Source organism: Lissotriton helveticus, chromosome 9 (genome assembly GCF_964261635.1).
Source record: "Lissotriton helveticus chromosome 9, aLisHel1.1, whole genome shotgun sequence".
Taxonomy (NCBI): domain Eukaryota; kingdom Metazoa; phylum Chordata; class Amphibia; order Caudata; family Salamandridae; genus Lissotriton; species Lissotriton helveticus.
This window is the reverse complement of record NC_136070.1, coordinates 124156297-124180876: the sequence shown is the minus strand read 5'-3', so window position 1 is coordinate 124180876 and position 24580 is coordinate 124156297. Positions and strand designations below refer to the sequence as shown.

General features: G+C 43.9%; 1 protein-coding gene across 6 annotated transcripts in view; it reads left to right on the top strand.

The window, feature by feature from the left end:
* Positions 1-24580, top strand: part of SMOC1 (SPARC related modular calcium binding 1) — a 651789-nt gene that overhangs the window by 85611 nt on the left and 541598 nt on the right. For all 6 annotated transcript variants that reach the window (XM_078659597.1, XM_078659602.1, XM_078659600.1 and 3 more), the window contains exon 2: positions 2268-2439. In XM_078659597.1, coding sequence (XP_078515723.1) covers positions 2268-2439 — 172 coding nt within the window. The remainder of the gene's footprint in view (positions 1-2267; positions 2440-24580) is intronic.

Here is a 24580-nt window from a genome sequence, read left to right as displayed (position 1 = left end):
ATCATAAAATTACAGACTGCAATGCAAAATATAATTTCTAACCAGTGAGAAGACATAGGAACAAAACCTTATGGAAAAATATGTAATTGACTTTCAATAGTTGCGGAAAGGCATGGAAAATATAACATATGCAATGATGAACTTTATTAAAGCAAAAGTCAGAAATTTAGAAGGTGCAAGATTTAAAGAGTTTTCAGAGCAATATTTACCTAGAAAGGTGTGAAAACCAAACCCTGGCCACGGGTCAGTTAAGGACAGGAAACCCTCAAGGAAGGATACCCCTCAAAGGACAGCAGGTGCAGAATGGACACCCAGGACAGGACAGGATACCCTCGGAATAGGAATCAGGACAGGACCCTCAGGACAGGACAGCAAACCCTCAGGACAGGACCCTCTTCAGGACAGGACCCTCTTCAGGACAGGACCCTCTTCAGGACAGGACCGGAACCCACAGTTCGGAAGCAACGCCTGCGCTCCACCCGCTCTGCAGCTATCGATCAAGACCCCGATTGGGTCAGCGAACTCCCAGCTAAGTGCTTGCCAGCACTTTAAGGCTCAGTAGAACCTCAGTCTATGGTCAAATTCGGACAGAGTGCTTCGCAGCGCTCTGTATCTTCAGTCACCTATTGAGTGCGTTGGGTCAGTGACAGGTCAGCTAAACCAGACAAGTCGGACGGTTCACTAGGTGAACCCAGGGTAGATATACAGTTTGGGGTCAGTGTACCACCCCCCAATGTTGCAAAGTGTCAGAATCCTTCAATTTGGATTGGTCCTAAGGTAGGATTTGGGTAGCACACCAATCACGACATAGAGATTCAAGCCTACATTTGCATAATAGGGTACCGCCTAACTAGATTGGGGTTCTCATGAGAACTGGTGCAGAAATACAATGGCAACTTTAACATTGTTGCTCTGTGAGCACATGTGATTGGTTCAGCCGAGTTTTCGGGTCGTTCTCAGGAGCATCTTGCTCATCACTGCCAACTGGCCGAGTTCCATCATTCAAGGTCTGTCTCTGGCTTGGCAGGTCGCGCAGGCGCAGAAGGACCTCCAAAATGGTTCTCGGCACAGACAAACCCCATTCCCCGCGGTACATAAAAAGTAAGCGAAAAACAAATTAATACATAATAATGTCATTATGAAAATACATCACAGGGTTTGTACTTTTGACTCATCATCAAGAAATAAAACTATTGCATTAAAATGTTAGCTACATTGACACAGTCACAAGAGCAGTGGCACGAGCAGTACCACATGATAAGCACAGCTATGAATTACGCATGCGCATAACTTTCCCTCCACTTCTGCAGACGCGTCAGGACACGTGAGTGTGGCTGACGCATGCGCAGTAACTAAATACAAGCGGCGGCCATTTTAGGTGACTTGGGTAAATTATTTTAGTAAAACACATGTGCAAGCTTCACTATCTATGTTCAAACTTAACATAAACGTTAGTAAAACATACGTTTGTTACCTTATTACACATAAACGAGGTTCTTGACTTCGGCAAGCCGCAAAATATGCGAAGCTTTGCTTCATCACTAGCACATACTTTGCCCCAATTTACTTAATTTCCAGGGGTAATACCAGGATAAATAACTTTTTTTTGTAAATTTTACACCTAGAAATGTATGAGTAGTCACACCTAAGACCTTAGTAAAACATACTTCACATAGCTTAGCGAATCAACCCTGGATAGTCCGGTTTTCTTTGTGTTAAGGAAGGCCTCGGTGAATCAGTCGTTTAAGTAACAAAGTTTCACACCCTGAAATTGATGTGTAAGTAATATCGAGGTAAATTCTATAGCAGTTCACATCAACAATAGGAGCACAACATATCTACTCACAGCAAAAAAAATCTTTGTTAATTAGGCCCTTTCTGTGTATGCCTGGTCCTCCTAGATTGAGAGAAAGTGAAGGCCCAATTATGAAATCGCTCGGAGTTGCCTCCGACCGACATCATTGCGAAATCGGGACCTACCGCAGAATTAAGATGTGACCTCACAATCTGCGGTCACATACTCCCATTTCCCTATGGGAGCTTGTGTTCACCCGTGAACGCCTACATTGTAATTAGGCAGTCGGAATTGAAACCGACGACCTATGGTCTGAGGCTTACCGACCAAGATCGTAATAGGCCCCTCAGAATTAACTTATTATCTCTGCAAAGTTTGTATACCATTTTAACTGCTATTGTATGGCGCTTAAAAAACTTTCAATTTACTTGTGGTAATATTCAAAATATATTTTCTTTTCTTGTTTTTCCAGTTTTTAATAGGTGACCGTGAGAGAGACCACCAGTGCAATCCTCACTGCTCCAGATCTCAGTTGAAACCAGTTTGTGCCTCCGATGGCCGGACTTACGAATCAATATGTGACTATCAGCATGCCAAGTGCAGGGATGCAAGCCTCAGTGTGATTCATCGTGGCAGCTGCAAAGGTAGGGATCATGCTGGATTTGCCTTCTGCAACACAAGGTGAATTCAAACATAATAGACTGTTGTAACACGTATAGTGCACTGGGTACATGTTACGAGATCTAGTTCAACTACATAGACCTATAATATATCGATGACCACTATATCGTCAAGGTAAATTTAAAGTGTGTTTACCATTACCCCAATTTTACACCTGCCTCAACTTTTTTTATTTAAATATTTATTTAAAACTAGTTTTGTTAATTTTGTAATATAATTGAAACACTTATTGTACATGTTGAGGATATTGATGAAAGGTATTTTAGGCCAAAACTTCAAAAGAAACCCCTAAGTCTTTTATATCCTCAGAGGAATTCTCCTCCTTCTTCACTGACAAAATCTCAGCCCTTGGAAACGAACTCAAACCCATCACATACCCTCAAACACCTCTTGACCCGCTTTCTCCAGCCTCATTGCCCTTTCAGGCTTCACCCAAAAACCATGCTCACTGGACTGGCTTCAAGCTCTACGACGACGACTCAGTGCCCAAAATCCTATCTTCCCTAAAACCCAATAACCATTTTAATGACCCGCTCCCTTCCAAATGCCTAGCTGTCATCGCCCAATCCATTATTCCCAGCTGGTCTACAATAATTAACGCCTCTCTCAAGTCCTTCCCATTCTGAAAAAGCCTTTGCTGGATCCAGCCTCCCCTGACTATTTCAGACCCGTCTCCAACACCCCCCTCTTAGCCAATTTGATGGAGAAAGGTGTGCAGCAGCAGTTAAGTCAACACATCAACAAGTTCCACCTACTCGATGACTTCCAATCCAGATTCAGACCAGGGCACAGTACTGAAACCACTATGCTCCCCATCGTTGATGACACTCCAAGCTCTCGACTAAGGCAAAACCTGTCTCACCATCCTCCTAGAGACCTATCCTCGGCCTTCGACGCGGTCAACCATGTAAAATTCCTCCAACCCCTCCAACTCAGGATGGGCTTGGATGGCAGTGTTCTAGATGGTTAAGATCCTTCCTCCAAAACCGGTCCCAGAGATTCCTCGTCAACGCCAATCTATCAGCACCATCGACAGTCACGGTTGGAGTCCCTCAAGGTTCAACACTGTCCCCAACCCTCTTCAATCTTTACCTGGAACCGCTTACCGATGTTCTACGCACTGCTAATATCTCCTATCATATGTATGCTGATGACACTCATATCTACATCAAAACCTCATCTCTCGAAGAGATCCTCTCCCTGAATGATGCTTTGGAACACACCGTACAATGGCTCGCATCCAGTCAACTCAACGCAAAGAAAACTGAATTTCTCCTTAGGGGCGACACCGCCGGTGTGTGAGTAGTATGCGACCCCACCCCCATTTGTAACTTTAAAGCTCCCGTGAGCAGTGGGCTGACGAGCCTGGGATCCCGCACCTACGCGCCTGAGTGGTACTATACCTGGCAGATATTGGCAGCCATCGGCAACCACAGTACCAGGCCTATCCCTGCTGACGAGGGGTGATACCCCGAAACACGTGTCCAGGGATGGCGAAGACAGCGAAGATAGCAGAAGATCGAAAGATGATGCATCGCGAACACTTTACTACATTGACCAGAGTGCTTAGGGGCGACACCGCCAGTGTGTGAGTAGTGTGCGACCCCACCCCCATTTGTAACTTTAAAGCTCCCGTGAGCAGTGGGCTGACGAGCCTGGGATCCCGCACCTACGCGCCTGAGTGGTACTATACCTGGCAGATATTGGCAGCCATCGGCAACCCCAGTACACGGCCTATCCCTGCTGACGAGGGGTGATACCCCGAAACACGTGTCCAGGGATGGCGAAGACAGCGAAGATAGCAGAAGATCGAAAGATGATGCATCGCAAACACTTTACTACATTGACCAGAGTCCTTAGGGGCGACACCGCCGGTGTGTGAGTAGTGTGCGACCCCACCCCCATTTGTAACTTGAAAGCTCCCGTGAGCAGTGGGCTGACGAGCCTGGGATCCCGCACCTACGCGCCTGAGTGGTACTATACCTGGCAGATATTGGCAGCCATCGGCAACCCCAGTACACGGCCTATCCCTGCTGACGAGGGGTGATACCCCAAAACACGTGTCCAGGGATGGCGAAGACAGCGAAGATAGCAGAAGATCGAAAGATGATGCATCGCGAACACTTTACTACATTGACCAGAGTCCTTAGGGGCGACACCGCCGGTGTGTGAGTAGTGTGCGACCCCACCCCCATTTGTAACCATTTTAATGACCCGCTCCCTTCCAACTGCCTAGCTGTCATCGCCCAATCCATTATTCCCAGCTGGTCTACAATAATTAACGCCTCTCTCAAGTCCTTCCCATTCTGAAAAAGCCTTTGCTGGATCCAGCCTCCCCTGACTATTTCAGACCCGTCTCCAACAACCCCCTCTTAGCCAAAGTGATGGAGAAAGGTGTGCAGCAGCAGTTAAGTAAACACATCACAACTTCCACCTACTCGATAACTTCCAATCAGGATTCAGACCAGGTCACAGTACTGAAACCACTATGCTCCCCATCGTTGATGACTCACTCCAAGCTCTCGACTAAGGCAAAACCTGTCTCACCATCCTCCCAGAGACCTATCCTCGGCCTTCGACGCGGTCAACCATGTAAAATTCCTCCAACCCCTCAAACTCAGGATGGGCTTGGATGGCACTGTTCTAGATGGTTAAGATCCTTCCGCCAAAACCGGTCCCAGAGATTCCTCGTCAACGCCAACCTATCGGCACCATCGACAGTCACGGTTGGAGTCCCTCAAGGTTCAACACTGTCGCCAACCCTCTTCAATCTTTACCTGGAACCGCTTACCGATGTTCTACGCACTGCTAATATCTCCTATCATATGTATGCTGATGACACTCATATCTACATCAAAACCTCATCTCTCGAAGAGATCCTCTCCCTGAATGATGCTTTGGAACACACCGTACAATGGCTCGCATCCAATCAACTCAACGCAAAGAAAACTGAATTTCTCCTGATTGGCCCCCCCAATACCATCCTTGAGATTAAATCACGGATTAAGGCTATCACAGCCTTGATTGCCCACCGACCATCGTGGATTCAGCCAAATCCCTGAGAATCACTCTTGACAGTAACCTGAACATGCGGGTCCATATCAACTCATTGGCCAAATCAGCCAGATTCCACCCGAGCTACCTTAGGAAATTGAAACCCTTCCTCGACGCTCCCGACCTAAAGATGTCAGTCGAGGCACTTGTCATTTCTAGGCTGGAGTATGGCTGTTCTACCCTCTCAGGTCTACCTAAGGTCTCCCTGGCTCCTCTAAAAGCTTGCCTCAATGCGGCCGCCAGACTACTCACTTGCACGAGGAAATTCGACCATATTTCCCGCACTTGAAAGCTCTCAACTAGCTTCCTGAGGAGGCAAGAATACAGCTCAAAGTTGCATGCATCACGCACAAAGCCTTATATTCTAACGCTCCTGCATATCTGAGGCAGAAGCTTGTGATCTCCGGAGGAATCAGAAACTCCCGATCTGCCAGAGACCTGCTGCTCCAACCCGCACGCTTTCTAGAAAAAAAAACTTACAACCGAGCTTTCTCCGGGGCTGATCCTAGAATATGGAACTCTCTCCCTCCTGACATCAGAAGAATCCCCTCTCTGTCTCGCTTCAAAAAGGATGCCAAAACTTTCCTTATGCGCAAATTCCTCGCTTAAACTGGCCACTACCACCACTACAGTCCTGATCTACGCCCATCTACTGCCTCCTTTTGGATTATCTACCTCATCCCTTCAGAAACGTGGGACCTTGTCACCAACATTATTTAATGCAACCTATAAATATGTTATCTCTTGAGTACTAGGTTATTTAATCTGTAAATACGTGCCCTTTCTCCCTAATGTATCCTGCACCCTACCCTCCTTCATTCATTCCGTAACTGGATGATGCAATGCCTATTTTGTACATTCCTATGTTTCTCTGTAAAGCGCTCTGATACCCTAACAGGTCAAGTTTGCGCTCTATAAAACACATAAATGAATAGAATACATAGTATAAGTGCAGTAGTAGTCTCTTCCATACTTTTACATTCCTTTGTGAATTGCCTCAAACATCTACAGTCTGACTATTGAGAGAGCATTCATATACAGTTAGTACAAATAGAAATGAATTTTTGCACCTTTTTCTATTAAGGTGTTGGAAATTTTGGGGTGGATTCACAAAAGCATACTACAGTACTTCTGTAATACTACTTTCCATACTCATAAATGCTTTTGTGATTTGGTGCCATCATGTTTTTCGATGTAATTACTATAAATAATTGTACTCTGATACCTAATATATAAATCCAAATAACAAACTGTTAATTAATTTTAATTAAATGAATGTTAATTTATGTTTTAGTCTTACCCTACCACAATAGTAAACCTACCCTGTAAAAATGTTAATTTACATTAATTAATTGTATCATTCTTAACTGAATTCTAAAGTTAACTGAATGAATGAGGAATGAATGAATATGCATTTTTTGTAGTGCATCATTAACCCCAGCAAAAGCTATCCAGACACTTTGTATACCCTACGCTTAAGTGGAAAACAAGACAAAGAGAAAAAACAGACATCCTTTTAATGTTTACAAACTTAGGACAAATAAGTTTGGGCTAGATGTAGGTAATTCTATTTTACCACTTCTTAAATACTGAATTTTACCGATTTGGTATTTAAGAAGTGGTAAAATAGAGGGGGGGGGGGTATGTAGGTGTTTCAGAATCGGTAAATACCGAATCGTTAAGATTCGGTATTTACCGATTCTGTAAATACCGATTCGGTAATGCCCATTGATTCCTATGGGCCTTGAAGCCCATAGGAATCAATGGGCAATCCGAATCGGTATTTACCAATTAGGTAAATACCGATTTCAGCAAGGGTGCAGGGGGTGTCACTTTGACACCCTCTAGCACCCCAAAGACGGGCATGTGTGCCATGTGGCACACAGACATGCCCTAAGGGCATGTCTGTCTGTCACATGGCTAGGTGTGCATGCACACATGTGCATGCACACCTGGATTCGGTATTTTACCACCCAATTGGATTGGGTGGTAAAATACCGAATCTGTAAGGCTTTAGGGACTCTGAAGAGTCCCACCTACATCTGGCCGTTACCGAATCGGTAAAAATACCGATTCGGTATTTTACAGACTCTGTAAATTTACTGATTCGGTAAATTTACCGAATCTGTAAAATGATGCCCCTACATCTCAAATACCCATTTAGCGGTCGGTAACGGCCGAAATCGGACGTTACCGGTCGGTAAATGGCCACCTACATCTGGCCCATAGTCTTCAGCTGTCTCTTTTTGTGTATATTTCTAAGTAACTAATCCCTGTAAAAGATTTGTTAGTGTAATAACAAACCTATGGGGATTTAAATAGAATTAAAAAAATGTAATCTTTTAAATTATTTTTACTCATAGCTTCACGCTTGTTTGTTAATTGTTTTACTTAATCTTAGTGAGAGCAACGGTCATTGAGTTATTGGTCTCTATGATGTACAAGTATCATTTGAGTATTATAATAGGTAAATACCAGACACTCCTTGTTTTTTTTTTTTTTGAAGACCTTTATTTGCATCAATAGGATAAACACGTGTGGGCCTACAACCAATCCGGCCGGCCACAAGTCAAATACGATCAAAAGTCAAAATAAACGACACCAGGCCAGTTGGCAAGCAGGCAAACATATTTAAACAATGCTAGGAATGAGATAAGCGACATTAGCGGCCCAATATCAGGATCAATGAGGTCCATTTTATAATAAGGGGACAAGGCTCATAGCAGCCTCAAAGATACGGGAAAAACCAATACAGGAAACACCCATGCCAAAACGGGAAGAGGGGGGGGGGGGAGGAGGATGTAAAAACACGAATCGATCGTAGCACAAAACAAACGCAAAATATAGTGGATAAGCATACAAGTACTACCAAAATTGCATGTCCCCCACCCAATAACACGCTAACAAAGGCAATGGGAGCGGATAGACTGTACGAACGGAACCTGTTTCTCTCCATACGAGCCTGGGAAAAAAAGGGGGGGGGGGGGAAAGGGGAGGGGAGGGGGGGAGGGGAGAGGGGGAAGGAAAGGGGGAAGAATAAGGGGGAAACAAAGGGGAGGAAACCAAGAAGGGCAAGAACGGGAGAAAGGAAAAGGGAAAAACGAAGACAAAGAAACATGAAGGGAGAAACACAATCGTGCAAGAAGGGCGCCACCCCGGGCCAGGCATCCCGCGGCTAATAGTACAGAAGAAAGTGGAGAGCTGGCGAGAAGAAGGGTACGGCAGTCGCGACGGAGCTTTGAAACCGATGAAAGTAGCATAGCAACAGACCCCAACCCACTCATGCCAGAGAAGCGAGGACAGAAGCGGCACCGCTATAAAGGGATAGAAAAGGGCCATAGAACCAAAAAGAAAACATCTGAAAGGCCCCGCCCACCCGTCCCACCCCGCACCCCTGCAGAAGGCTACGGCCTACCCTCCAAACAGCGTGCCTGTCGCCCTAATCCGAAACCCGAAATATAGTAAAGAAGAAAGTGAATAAGGAGACAAAAAGAGGAGGAGAGGGAATATGAAACAAAAAAAAAATTAAAATGTGAGGGAGGAGCCAGAGGATATGAACAAACACATTCGGCCACGACCCTCCCCGGACCAACAAATGAATAAGTATCAAGTCAGTACTACACCTTCACATACAGCAGAAACCCACAGGGAGGGGGAGGAGGGGGAAAGTTTAACGTTTCACAATGTCGGGATTACAAGCATCAGTGCAACGGGCAGGTAAACCAGCAAACTGTCATGTTGTGCAACTTACCCCCAACCCTTCCTAACCACGAAACCAACCCAATAAAGGATAACATGGAGCGGACCACCCAGCACAGAATAATCATAATGTTGACCAAAGTTACGGCAGTGATGTAGGTCAGGGAGAGCCACCGAGCGGAGGGAATACAAAAAGTCAAGAAAGCAAATCAATTGTAGCAGCAACGACAAGGCAGGCAAAAGCAGTCCGGAGTCCAGGTGTGCAGTTCGACAGTACAAAGGCACCCCTCCAGGACAATAGTTCGAATCCATCGAAGCGGGAGCAAACAGCGGCCCACCATAATTCCCAGCTGTCCGGGAAGGAGCAGATCTCCGCGTCCTGTGGAAGTCCTCAAAGTCGAGGCGGTGAGAAGGCAGAGGTTCAAAAGCCACCGGCCCATCAAGCGGCCGAAGAACAACAGCAGCAACTCCCTGCGCAGCCAAAGGGGGCGAAGCAATGGAGGCATCAGGACGATAGGGGTGCATGAAAGAGCGGCGACCCAAAATGGCGGCGGGCCGCATGGGGTCGGCAGAAGCACCGGGGGCCAAGACAGCGTACAAGGACATCAAGGCATCCAGGACATCTCCGGGCGTGGGCGCTCGAGTATATGCCCAGGCCTCCGCGCAATCCGGCCAGCAAGGAGCGTCGGTGCAGAGCGGAGCATCCCCCACGTTGTTGGTAGCCATCTTGTGAGTTTCGCCGCCCCACACTCCACCGTGGGCCCCCTAACAATTCCCCAATGTAGGACTTTACAGACCTCCGGGGGCTCCCAACAACGGCCTCACCGGCACAATACGGGCAGGCGCTCGATGGGGGGGGGCCCCCTCCGAACAGTGGCAGGCCCCACAGGCGAGAGCCAAGCACGGGGTCCAGGGCCGCCAGACAGGACAAAGGCGAAGGGACCCCTTCACACAGTCAGCCCCCAACACATCTCGGCCCCCTCCAGTCGCACGATCCAGAAATCGGGGCCGGTTCAGGATCGCCGGGACTTACACACAACGGTTCCCACCAGTGGCTCACTCTCGCGGCCGGGGCCAGCAATCTCTGCACTGCCGGTCGGATCCCACAGGCGGGGTCCCGGTCTCAAGCGCCCGGAGGCCCCAATCTCACCGAGGGCACAGCTGCGGACCCACTGCACGCAGGAGCCTCCGGACCAGACGGTGAGTAAGAGTGGGTCTTTAAATTCCAAAATCTGCAGTGAAGTGTCGTCGCAGTACAGGATATAGTACAGGATAGTCGAGGTTAGCCGGAGGGCCGACGGAGCCGAGTTAAAAGGCGGCCATTATGCTCTCGAGCTAGGCTCCTCCCCCAGACACTCCTTGTTGTTGTGGTACAGACAGTTTTCTTAGGTGAGCAGACATCTTTTGTTAATCATAACACAACCGTCTAGTTCAGCTTCAAACAGTTTTCTTAGGTGAGCAGACATCTTTTGTTAATCATAACACAAAAGTCTAGTTCTGCTTCAGATTATGAGTACATTGTGAGATAGTTCATTGTCTTTACGTGCCTATTGGAGAGATCTGTGCTGAAATGTATGGTACAGGTTCAAAAATAGAAGCACACAAGAACATGGGGTTTGGGACTATACACAGTTGCACCTATCCTTTAGTGTTTTCTTTATTTCAGACTTTAGGTGCAGTGGACTGGAGATTCAGAACCCCTAAACCTCCTAAGACAAACATGTCTTATTCTCAAAAGCAAATATCAATTAGTCCAGCACTCTTTACAGTAATTGCAATCTATGTAACAATAAACATTTCTGTTATAAACATATTGTATTCAGTACAAATGATGGATCTTCAGTGGAGTTGTTGTTTGCGATGTATTCTTTATTTATTTCATCATGATTTTCTTCAATAAAAACAGACCATAGCCGTAGCCAACGCGTTTCGTCCTACAAGGACTTCTTCAGGGCAAAGAGTATATAGTTCCTATAATTCAACTAGTAAAAAGTAACCATGATTTCACTTGCTCACTGCTTAACTTGGTTAAGGTTGACTCATGGTTGTCATGAAAACCATCTAGCTGGATGCTGATTTGAATGTCTAAAACCTCTTAAATTACCTGAAAAACATCAGCTTAAATTATATGACAAATCTTAAACCCCTGTAATTCAACAAGTAACCTGACGTTGTGTTCCAACATAAGGTACTTTATGCTTTTAGTGGTACACTATTGTCACTGCCTGAATCTATTTGGCTTTTTTTCACCTATATGGGGATAGACCGCTTGTGCTTCACTTTGATTAACCCCATTCATATACCTATTCACCCTTACATCTACTGTTTGCCCTTCTTTTTCCATTTACTACTTTGAGTCTTTGAGCTGGTTTGCCTCAATTCTCTTATGGCCCGCTACTTCTTCTCAGTGCAGTGAGTTGTGGACTCGTAATGTCTACTTTCTGTTTCTGTTTTGTTATACTAAAAAACAGACATGATATGCGCATCCTTCTCCATCAAGATGCTCACCTTGATATATTTTTCTGTTAAACCTTTTATCTTGACTTCAAATAGGAGATTGGTATTTATGTTTCCGAACTCCTCAGTAGAAAAGGGGCAAATTAAGCAAATCTCTCACACATAGCAAGTTAGGCTATGATAGTTCTTTAACCAGTTTTAGCATTTAGACTGGCACAGCACTGCCCTGAAGCATAGCTATTTTTTAATTATTTTAATTCTTGCTGACATTGGCCTGTAGATATCTTTGTCAGTAATATTTCATTGTGCCAGATTTCATCATTGAACTGTTATCAGTAATCAGTAATATATATTTCCCTGGGGAAGGGGAGGGAACTCTCAATGTTGTTTGGCTTGGTTAATCACCATGGAACACTGTGAATACCTAGCCATTGACATGGCTTTACTATTAGCTTTAAGATGATTCTATATGTGGTAATAAACATTCTATTAGGATTTAAAAGCATTGTTCATTGAAAGTATTTGTGACCTATATTGCACCACCTACAAACTGAATTTTACTCATCCATACTTCACTACATCATTTGAGTCATGGCCACATTGCCTACCTAAATACAACAGCTTGTGCTAGCTGTTTACTACATACTTGCAATAAAGAAACCCATTAATCTATATAGTCAAAATGATTCCCTGATATTTAAAAGTACTGGCCTTACCCAATTGTATTCCATTAATACATTCTTGGAATGGCCATTACATGTGTCTTAGATAAAGTAGGTTTTAAGTTAAGGTTTTCCATAAATAACATGTAGGAAAATTAATATTCTTGCATGATCACACAAATATTTGTTTGACTAATGCTGCTGTTATTTTGACTAACCAGGCCCCAGTGCATGTGCTCTGAACCCTAAAACATGTTGAAATTAGCTGTACTCCTAATTGTCATATTTAACTTAAATATAAGTCCATAGTATATGGTGCAAAATGTAGTCTGTCACAATCAGATGTAGCTCACACCTAGACCTTCCCCATCTTTTGTCTTTTCTGGGGAGCAGGGTTCCAATTCCAGTAGGAGAGGGGCAGCACGCTGAACTGATTTGAGTGGTTCCAGAGGAGGGGCTGCTCATTTCTCTGGCCTCACCTCTAGGGTGGGCACAGTAGCTCTGCACAGGGGAAGAAGGGTTTTGCCCAGCGGTGGCCAGTTCAGGTAGGAGTGGTGTGCTGGGGGGAAGTCGACAGATGACGGAATAGGGAAAATAAAATAAATAAATAAATAAAAAACACTTACCTTGGGCTCGCCGCATTAGCGAGTCGGCGATGCAGCGGGCGCAAGAAGAGTGGTTTTATTTTCTTTTTTTCGTTTATTTTCCCTATTCCGTCGCTTGTTGACTACCCCCGCTCCCTGCCCCTGACCACCGCTCTTCCCTGTACCAGCCACGCCTGGTTTTGCCATGTAGGCTATAGGTAGAGAGGGGCACTGTGGGATTGTTTGCAGTAGGGCACACAGGAACTGCAGCAAATGTGGGTAGGGTACTCCCACCCAGTGGCTAGTGTAGGGCATACATATTGAAGCTCTAGGCACCCTATTCAGAACACTAATGGAAGACAGATGAAGGACTGCACCGGCTGTTGAGTCTTGTAAGGAGAACCATAAGGGCTGGTCCTGCTTTCACTTGTATCCTGGAAAAAGAAGTAGATTCCAAGTTTCAGTTGGCAGTCCTGTTAAGTTACAGGGGCACGAAAAAGTGACAAGAAGCCCACTTTTGTGGAACAGCCCAGCTGAGCATTTTCAACTAGACCTCACTGGACCCTGCTGCTGGCTTCCTTTGGAATGAGTCATGACCCCCTACTGCTGTTCCTGAAGTCCTGGAGCCTTTGGCTAGTGTCAGAGTGTAAAACTCCTGCCTACACCTAGAGAATAGGTCTTAGAAACCTTTTGCTAACTTCTTGTCTAGAAAACTGTTAAAGGACCCTGACCAACCTGCTAGTCGATCCACCAAGGGTACATCGCCGAAGGTCCTGACTTCGCAGCAGCAGCAAATCTAATTCAGCTGGACCAATGCCTACTGGCATCCCACAACCCTTTTTTGCTACAGCCTGCCACCTTTGCCCCACTGGGAAAAACACAACTTACAGAAGGTAGACAGTTTCATTGGGCCCGATGCTGAGCAGCATCCAATGGAGTCGATGACTTCTGTGCAGGAGCTTAACGACTTTTACCGCTTGGAGCGGGATTGTGTTGTGTCGTCGATCTTTTAACTGTTTTGGTACTTCCAAAGGCTTACACATTTTCTCAAGTTATGCCTGTCTGCTTTTTATCATAGCTACCAGGGGCTATGGTCAGGTTTAGATTACTGAAACCTTTACTGGAGCTAACAAGAATAGTGGCATTCTTACTCGTGGTGGACTAATAACCACCCCAACTAATAATTTACTTCCGCAGCGTTAAACCAACAAGGCTAATGCTGTGCTCCGTCACTTCTTTTGTAAATATGCCCCCATGTTTCCATTTACACAATCAACAACCACCCCAACTAATAATCTACTTCCCCACATGACACATACTTCTCCAACAGTCTTCATAGGCCAATAGCAGTATACGCTTAAATCACAGCATCATACACATATAGAAAGACAGATGTGTCCGCATCACCCACTTTGGGAGCATCCTGGTTAGTGGAATTAAAAAAACTATCTAGGCCATTGGTATACAAAACAAATAGGAGTGGGGTAATTGCACAATCCTGCCTCACCACCATGGAGACTCCAAGGGAACTAAAATATTGTCTGATGGGCCCAAATCTGACTTTGGATGCCCAAATCAAAATGCAAGCTGCAAAGAAAGTTAATAATGTCAACCTCATTATCTATTGTACCCAAAATGCACCAAATTTTGAGGCATATTTACAATCCCCTATTGCCACAGGAACGTCAATTTTAGTGACGTTCCCTTGGCGATATGGACTTTGCCTTATTTACAGAACAGTGTTAAGCCACTTAACGTGGCTTAATGCTGCCTTGTAAATGAGGCACCCTTTCATTCTATACTTAGTGTGAAAGGGGTGGCAATAGGTGTTGTGGTGGGCGTTCCACTGCAACACCCATTGATTTTGACGCTGTCCCATATTTAGAAGGGTGGCATAAATATGGGGCAGCGCCAAAATTAAGACCAGGGAAATCCTGGTATTACCCTGGCGAAACGAGGAGAAATGCTTTATTTCTCCTCACTTTTGCTGTTTCTATGTGTACTGCATTATAAAGCAGACAGTGAAACAGCAAAACGCCATTGGTTGTTTATGTGCAAGAAGGTGTCCCAAAAATGACGAGTTGCAACTTCTTTCCATGTGCGCCGCACAAAGCAGCACATATAGGAGTTCCAAAATGCCATTTCATATTGTTTATGTGCAGGAAGGGACACCTTCCTGCACATAAACAATCCTTCCCCTCAATGCAGGCACCCTTGCACTATTGTGCAAGGGTGCCAGCGTTGGCTCTAGGCTCTTAATTTCGTGCCAGTATAGGGAGAAATGAAGGGCTGCACCGTATTCTTGTAAATACGGTGCAGCCCTGCGGTTCAAAGTGGCAGAGCGCAGCGTTAAACCAACAAGGCTAATGCCGTGCTCCATCACTTCTTTTGTAAATATGCCCCCATGTTTCCATTTACACAATCAGAGGCAGTACTGAAGTCCATGAAGGCTAGATGGATACAACCCTTTATTGCCACAATGTATTTTATTTATCAAATGTTTAAGGTTTATGCACTGCTCTCCTGTGTCAAGCATCCTCCTAAATTCCATACTGGGCTTCCCTAAGAAGATTAATGGAAATAACATGAGTATTATTCTACCTGCCACCTTAACTAGAGAATCTGTAAGTGAAACTGGACAATTGATTGCTGCCATCACCCTTATTAAAAATTGGAATAATGATTGATGCAGACCAAGATGTAGGCACAAAAGTATTACTTGCTACTTTCAATACATTGCTTACAATGTGGCCCAGAGATCTAATTCATGATTGAATAGATCAAGAGGAATCCTGGGTGGTCCTGAGGCCATCCCGGAGGGGCATGCTTCGTAGGCTTCCACCACATCATCCAACATAAAAACCAAACTCTTGTCAAACAACATAATATAGGAACCATAAGTCAGAGTAGACAAGTTATTATATATATATATATATATATATATATATATATATATATATATATATATATATATATACACATATCTCTCAGCAAAATCGTTTCAATAAAGAAACACGCCGCACACTACTCCATAGGTTAAATTCTTGGGTTTATTTTCTGTAGGATCCCCACCTACGCGTTTCGGACAACAATCTGTCCCTGGTCACGGTACAAACATTAGTCCATCATCACTTTCCACCTTTTATACCTGTAGTCACCACTTGGCAATTAAGGTGCATTGTGGGCACAGTAGTTTTATGGATTGGTTTCATTCCAAATCATGCACCGCAAAGGCCGGATCCCAGCATTTTCACGATCGATTTATATAAATATGTGCGCAAATTGAAACTTAAAAAATTCTTTTCAAAAAACAAACGTGCAGAACCAACAACCACAGCTAGTGAACAAGCTCACAATAATGAATTTGGAATAATGGCAGTAGCGGATGCAAACAGCTTACAAACAGCTTATGAGCTAGCGCACCAAATGGATCCAACGGAATTGACTAACACTCAAATACTCTCCCAAATGGGTCATGAAATTGGAATACGTCCTAAAACTACTCTGCAGAGCAAATCGAAATTCTGTCCTGTATTGCATCCAGGCAATCGCATAGATGTCTTTCATGATCTAGTTGTGGCAGAACTTGAAACTATGAATAACCTCACCAACACCAAAAAGGAAAACGTTACAAAAAAGGAACGCATAGCTCTAAAAAATCTCCAGTCGAATGTCCTGATAGAAATCAAACCAGCGGACAAGGGAGGTAATATCGTGATACAGAATAAAAGAGACTATGTGGAAGAAGCTAATCGCCAATTAAACAATGTAAATAACTACGAAGTCTTACGGGAGAATCCAACGGCAATCATGATGTATAAACTGCATTCATGCATACAAACATGGCAAGAAAATGGCCTCCTAAGCATGGAAGAAAAAAAGTTTTTAACAACTGCACATCCAATAATGCCTACAATATATTTTCTCCCGAAAATACATAAGACTTCAGTCAAACCACCTGCCCGACCAATAATATCAAGCTGTGGCTCATTGTGTGAAAATGTATCTTCATATGTGGACTACTTTCTGGCACCCCTTGTTCCAACTCTAAGTTCCTACATTAAAGACACTGGGGACTTCCTGAGAATCATCATGGGAGTGAACTGGCAACCTGATTACTGGCTAGCAACAATAGATGTTGTCTCGTTATATACTTCTATCCAGCGGGACATCGGACTGACAGCAACCAAGTACTTTCTGGGTCAAAGACCAATATCAGAATTACGGCATACCAACATGGTAATTGATATGATGACCTTTTGCCTAGACAATAACGTTTTCACCTTTGACAAAAAAGTATACAGACAAACCTGCGGATGTGCCATGGGTGTTTCCTTCTCTCCAAGCTATGCGAACCTTACTATGGGTTGGTGGGAGAAACACATAGCTTGGGGAGAAGAAAATGAGCCATATACCACGGACGTGGTCATATGGCTAAGATTTATAGACGATCTGTTCCTCCTTTGGAAGGGGACCAAACAGAAACTGGTGGAATACATTGCAATCCTCAATGAGAATGAAGTTGGACTACAGTTTACGTCAAACATACAGAAAGAAGAAATAGAATTTCTTGATACCAAAGTCTATGTCAGAAATAATAGACTGGAAACAACTGTATTCAGAAAAGCAACCTCTACAAATAGTGTGTTACATGGAAGCAGCTTCCATCCCACCTCATTAAAAAAGAGCATCCCTTATGGGGAATTTATTAGAATGAAAAGGAATTGCTCGGAAGAAACCGAAATGGAGAACAAATTTAAAGAGACAAAAGATCGATTCTCCAAGCGTGGATATAAACATGCTGACATAATCAAAGGAGAACAAAAAGCAAGAGCCAAGACCAGAGCAGAAACACTAATAACAAAACAGAGTCCAATTGAACAGAATGAAGGAAATGATCAACCGCGATTAGTACTAACATACTCCAAGGAAAGCTACAACATCAAGCGAGTCCTGCAAAAATACTGGAATGTGTTAAAAAAAGACAATGATATAGGCAGCCTAATCGGCGATAATCCACTTGTAACATATCGCAAAGCTCCATCAATCCGTGATACTCTAGTTAACAGCCACTTCAAACAAACAAGAACTCAAAGTTGGTTGGAAAAGAGACAATTGGGTTTCAGTAAATGCATGACATGCAAAGCCTGTAAGATTGGCCGAAATTTGAAATCACTCACTGATCCCAGGGGCAGGACTTTTGACATCCGGAACAAAATCACTTGTGACTCACAATTTGTAGTATATCTAATTCAATGTTTCTGTGGAAAAAAGTATATTGGCTCGACAATTTGCCCTTTAAAGAAGAGAATTCTTGAACATACAAGAGCAATCCAGAACAATGACCAAACCTACGCAACAGCTAAACACCTGAACTCACATCCAGGGAAAACCTGGAAAGACATGAAGTATTCAGGAATAGCGTTGGTTGGCGAGAATGAGAGAGGTGGTGATAGAGTAACCAACTTGAGAAGGCTTGAGTCAAAGCTAATAATCAGATTCAAAACAAGAAGCCCTTGGGGTCTCAACGCCGATGAGGAACTCTATGTACATTTATAAGTTTGATGCCTGTATCAATACTTTGTTCGACTAAATAAGCACTATAGTCCATAATTCTCGTAGGACATGAAGAAATGAAATATTGTAGTAACAAAGAAGTTTCTGTGTTTATCAAGCCTAGCAACTTGTATTCAATGTGTGTGACAAGTAGTAAATAGATTTTGATTTTAATTATTCATGCATCGTAATTACTGTTGATCTACAGCATGGAGCGACTCAATGTATACTCACAGGCACTTAGCCCTCATTGATAATAAGGACACTCAGTCCACTACTAATATTAAAAATATAGATGAAATTGGCGCTTTAAGATGTGAGCATACTTAGCCACATCATCAACAGTCCGTAAGGACTGCACCCAGCGTCATGGTCTTTCATCATTTAATTCAACTAATTGAGCATTATTTGTGTCGTGAAAATGCTGGGATCCGGCCTTTGCGGTGCATGATTTGGAATGAAACCAATCCATAAAACTACTGTGCCCACAATGCACCTTAATTGCCAAGTGGTGACTACAGGTATAAAAGGTGGAAAGTGATGATGGACTAATGTTTGTACCGTGACCAGGGACAGATTGTTGTCCGAAACGCGTAGGTGGGGATCCTACAGAAAATAAACCCAAGAATTTAACCTATGGAGTAGTGTGCGGCGTGTTTCTTTATTGAAACGATTTTGCTGAGAGGTATTTTGCGAGGGTGTCCTGAACCTCGCCGCCGGCACCAGCTACAGAGCTCCTCTCACTATTGGGACATTTGCTTATACATATATACACATATATATATATATATATATATATATATATATATATATATATATATATATATATATATATATATATATATATATATATATATATATATATGAGTAAAATAGGGTACCAAATTACAGGAAGATGGACCATCCTCAAACACAGAGCTATTAACAACTCGCCAGAATAAACACTGTTCTTTGGAAATGCTGGCAGTGTGAAGGTAATCCCAGGCCTTGGCTTGAGTTTCAGCCTTTCTACAGCGATTGATTGCTTTAAACGTGTCTAAGAATCTTGACTGCTTCTGTTATTCATGGAGCTCTTTTTAGCGCCAGATGTGAGTCAGGCGAAGCCCTCGAATAAGCTGTTGTACAGATCGTTCTGGGCGTCCATAAATGATTAACACAGACAGAAATAGTGTGAAAAGCATCCAAAATACTGCCACTACTTTTTGGCTGTTCTTGGTAGTGCGCAATCTTAGGAAATGTACCACTTACAATTGAATGACTTCAACAGCCAATTTAATATGTCTCCCTTGATCCACCTCATTAACTGGAGATAAATGTGTCGCAGAAACCAGAGGGCTGTAGAATAATATGGTTATTGTCACTTAGAGGATGGGCTTTGAATTGACGACTAATTATGTAATATTTTTATATTATAAAATCCAAAAATATAAGTTATGGTATTCCAGCAAACCCTGGCCTCAAAGGTGGGAATGACGCCAGGTTAGAAAAATGTAGTGAGGCATTACATAAATTGTTAGAAGCTAAAAGTTCCAACAACATGGCGCCTTGCATAGATTTTGTCAAGTCAAATCCGCTAGATCGCCTACCATTGTCCTCAAAAGCCAGTAATGTCCAAATTGAGGTTGCAATCATGGGCAGAAATCCAATTATCTGGTAACAAACAAATAGAACACATAAGACTAGTTAGTGTATTGTCCAGGATATAAATATTAATTGTCTGAATTGCTGCAACTGTCATTGTAGAAATTAAATAGAAATAACAGACCATACTTATCAGAAGTCAAAGAGAAAACTTGAAAGTTGCCCCGACCAATATGATAAAACATTTGAATGGTAAGATAAAGATTAATAAGCAGTCTTCTGTGCTCTACCATAAGTACAAGGAGAGGCAGTAATGTCCTAAGAAAAGTAGTCATTTAGAAAATCATTATCCTTTGACCACATTAGCTGTAAAATAATAATGTCAAATGAGTTCATGGATTGGAGCTAATCAGGGGTTTCTAGCTTGGAGTCAATCCTAGCCACATTCCATGAAACAAGTTGTGACTTATCTGAACTTTTAACCTCTAACTCATGGCCATCCTCTGTGGAACTCTTTTGTTCCATAACTATACAATTAGAAACACCTGGTGACAAACTGGGTGCAAAAGAGTGCAAGACTGAATTCATAAAGGAACATCAGTCACTCATTAGTATCCATCAAACGACTGGCAAATCTGTTCTGAGTTGTCACATGAAACTTACTCTAGCAACTGACTTTCTCTTTAGAGAAGTGTTTCGAGGGTTGTAGCATCTTGGGTTTATAAAAGGAAGCAAGAGGCACTGCACATATGCCAGAATCTGGGGCAAACTCTGGGGCAGATTTACAAGTCCCTTGCGCCTCCTTCCTCCGCCATTGCGTCACTTTTTTTGACCCGACAGCGGCCTAAATAATGCGGCCAATTTACAACATGAGTATCTAGGGAGATGCTTCACGTTGTAAAGCCCTGTGTCACATTATACCTGCGCAAGGTATAATGTATGCAAGCTAGGCGTCCCCTCGCAAAAAGCCATGTACAACTGACGCAGTGAAATTTACAACATTTCACTGCGTCATTCTACGCCTTCACTGCGTCAAAATCCCTATGCCTGCTCAGACCAGGCGTAAGGAATGACGCAGGGCTTTTTGTATGAGACTCACCTATCTGTTGTGGCGCATTGCTGGAGTTGCGTCACTTTCATGAGCAACTCCAGCAATGCGTCACTTTTGTGCGAACAGATGCGTCAGTATTTCTGACGCATTATTAAGAAACTACAGGGGCAGTCCAATAACCCTGAACCAGGGACAGACAATCGATAAACCCAACAAAGGTTCAGGTAGAGAGGTCACAAAGATTTTGCAACTATTTGTATAAAATTACAAAAAATAAAGAAAAAAGAGAAAAAGGAAAAGGGAGAGAGAAGCCTATAAAATCGTATTTTCAAAATAAATTAGTACCAATTTCAAAACAACATTGTAATTTATTACATATTAGAAGAAATATTTAAAAGAACAGTTACGCTCAAGACAGAAGGTTCGCATACAAAAACCAAACATATCATAAACCAAATCAGTGGCTTAACAAAAGAACATTACATATAAACAGAAACAGCACAAACAAAAATAGTGTGCCCTTCAAACAAATTATGGCCACAAAAGGCGTTGACACTATTTTTGTTTGTGCTGTTTCTGTTTATATGTAATGTTCTTTTGTTAAGCCACTGCTTTGGTTTATGATATGTTTGTTTTTTGTATGCCAACCTATATATATATATATATATGTATACCAGAGTTCAATCCAGGAGACAAATTTGGTAATGACTAAGCTACTTGACAAGAAAATCCCAAAGGTCTACAGAACATTACTTATTAACTCACCTGCCACTTTCACAGAACCCAGAGCTGCCTGAGTAACTCTTGTTGGCCCTCTCGAGGAAGATGATTGGCAAGCATCACTGATGTCTCCTCATAAGATATTAGTCTCAAAACCTTTCAGAGGTGCTGGGACCACAGACTGTCTGATAGCCCTATTGCATATGCGGGATCAAATGTCTCTACATATGTTAAGATTTTCATTGCTCCTGGTTTAGTAATAGCCAAAAGAGATGTTGTACATCTTTGGATGGCTTTAGAGGCACTGAGTCTTGCAAAGTGGTCATCAGGATAGACCATTGTAGAGTATGGAAAGCGCCTATTTACACAATCCCAAAGGATGCCCTAAGTAGAACCAGAAAACTTGGTGACCTGGATGCAACAAAATAAGGTCTCCTAACATTCAACCCAAATGAAATTTGTGTTCTCTTACTTGAAAGTTTTATGGGTTTGTAACCACTATTCATTGTTGTACTTCATGAAAATGTATAAAATGTTTTATGAAAAAAAAAGAGTAAAGCCTATAAAATTACGCATATACACTAATGTCAAAATACCAGCTGCCTATTCAAGGAGTGGTTCTTCAAAATAGAGAGGGTGTCAAAGGTAGCAGTGAGGTGCTGGCAAACTCTGATGAAGGCCTGGTGATGCTGGTAATAGTAATACTCATAAGAAATGTGAGAAAAATGCTGTTAAACCTTGTAAGCCTTGAGCATCATGCTATATTTGTGGTACTGTTCGTCAGGTGATCTGGACAGAGGTGTGCCAGAAAGCTTTTTATACCCTTAAGGAGGCCATGTGCACATCACCCATTCTCAAGGCCCCTGACTTCTCCCAAGAATTATTTGTACAAATAGATGCCTCAGAGCATGTGGGGCTGTGCTCTCACATCTTAATGGAGAGGGCCTGGATCAGCTTGTAGCCTTACTGGCTACTTCCCAGAGAACAGAGGTGGAGCACGATAGAAAGGGAAGACTTTGCTGTGGTCTGGGCACTGATGAAGCTGAAAAAAAAACAACAAGTGATGGACTGAATGTGGATCAATGTCACACACTCCCCCAGTCAAAAGATCTGGGCCCAAATCCATCGTTTTTTTGCACTCCACACCACCCTGGGTCAGATAATGGCTTTATGCAAATCAGCTCTGACCCTGTTGCCCCATGGGAACAGTCCAGTCCGAACTACAACAGCCATATCTTTCCCAGACCGGAATCAAGCATTCGAGGACCGGACCGGTTTCGAGGTAACACCTCTCTTCAGCCCGGCTAGCTTGACTCCAAGTGGTGTTGAGTGCCTGGGACCCACGTCTGGGCATCCCCAGCGCACTTAGGGCGGCAATTGCAAAAAACAACAAGTGATGGACTGAATGTGGATCAATGTCACACACTCCCCCAGTCAAAAGATCTGGGCCCAAATCCATCGTTTTTTTGCACTCCACACCACCCTGGGTCAGATAATGGCTTTATGCAAATCAGCTCTGACCCTGTTGCCCCATGGGAACAGTCCAGTCCGAACTACAACAGCCATATCTTTCCCAGACCGGAATCAAGCATCCGAGGACCGGACCGGTTTCGAGGTAACACCTCTCTTCAGCCCGGCTAGCTTGACTCCAAGTGGTGTGGAGTGCCTGGGACCCACGTCTGGGCATCCCCAGCGCACTTAGGGCGGCAATTGCAAAAAACAACAAGTGATGGACTGAATGTGGATCAATGTCACACACTCCCCCAGTCAAAAGATCTGGGCCCAAATCCATCGTTTTTTTGCACTCCACACCACCCTGGGTCAGATAATGGCTTTATGCAAATCAGCTCTGACCCTGTTGCCCCATGGGAACAGTCCAGTCCGAACTACAACAGCCATATCTTTCCCAGACCGGAATCAAGCATCCGAGGACCGGACCGGTTTCGAGGTAACACCTCTCTTCAGCCCGGCTAGCTTGACTCCAAGTGGTGTGGAGTGCCTGGGACCCACGTCTGGGCATCCCCAGCGCACTTAGGGCGGCAATTGCAAAAAACAACAAGTGATGGACTGAATGTGGATCAATGTCACACACTCCCCCAGTCAAAAGATCTGGGCCCAAATCCATCGTTTTTTTGCACTCCACACCACCCTGGGTCAGATAATGGCTTTATGCAAATCAGCTCTGACCCTGTTGCCCCATGGGAACAGTCCAGTCCGAACTACAACAGCCATATCTTTCCCAGACCGGAATCAAGCATCCGAGGACCGGACCGGTTTCGAGGTAACACCTCTCTTCAGCCCGGCTAGCTTGACTCCAAGTGGTGTGGAGTGCCTGGGACCCACGTCTGGGCATCCCCAGCGCACTTAGGGCGGCAATTGCAAAAAACAACAAGTGATGGACTGAATGTGGATCAATGTCACACACTCCCCCAGTCAAAAGATCTGGGCCCAAATCCATCGTTTTTTTGCACTCCACACCACCCTGGGTCAGATAATGGCTTTATGCAAATCAGCTCTGACCCTGTTGCCCCATGGGAACAGTCCAGTCCGAACTACAACAGCCATATCTTTCCCAGACCGGAATCAAGCATCCGAGGACCGGACCGGTTTCGAGGTAACACCTCTCTTCAGCCCGGCTAGCTTGACTCCAAGTGGTGTGGAGTGCCTGGGACCCACGTCTGGGCATCCCCAGCGCACTTAGGGCGGCAATTGCAAAAAACAACAAGTGATGGACTGAATG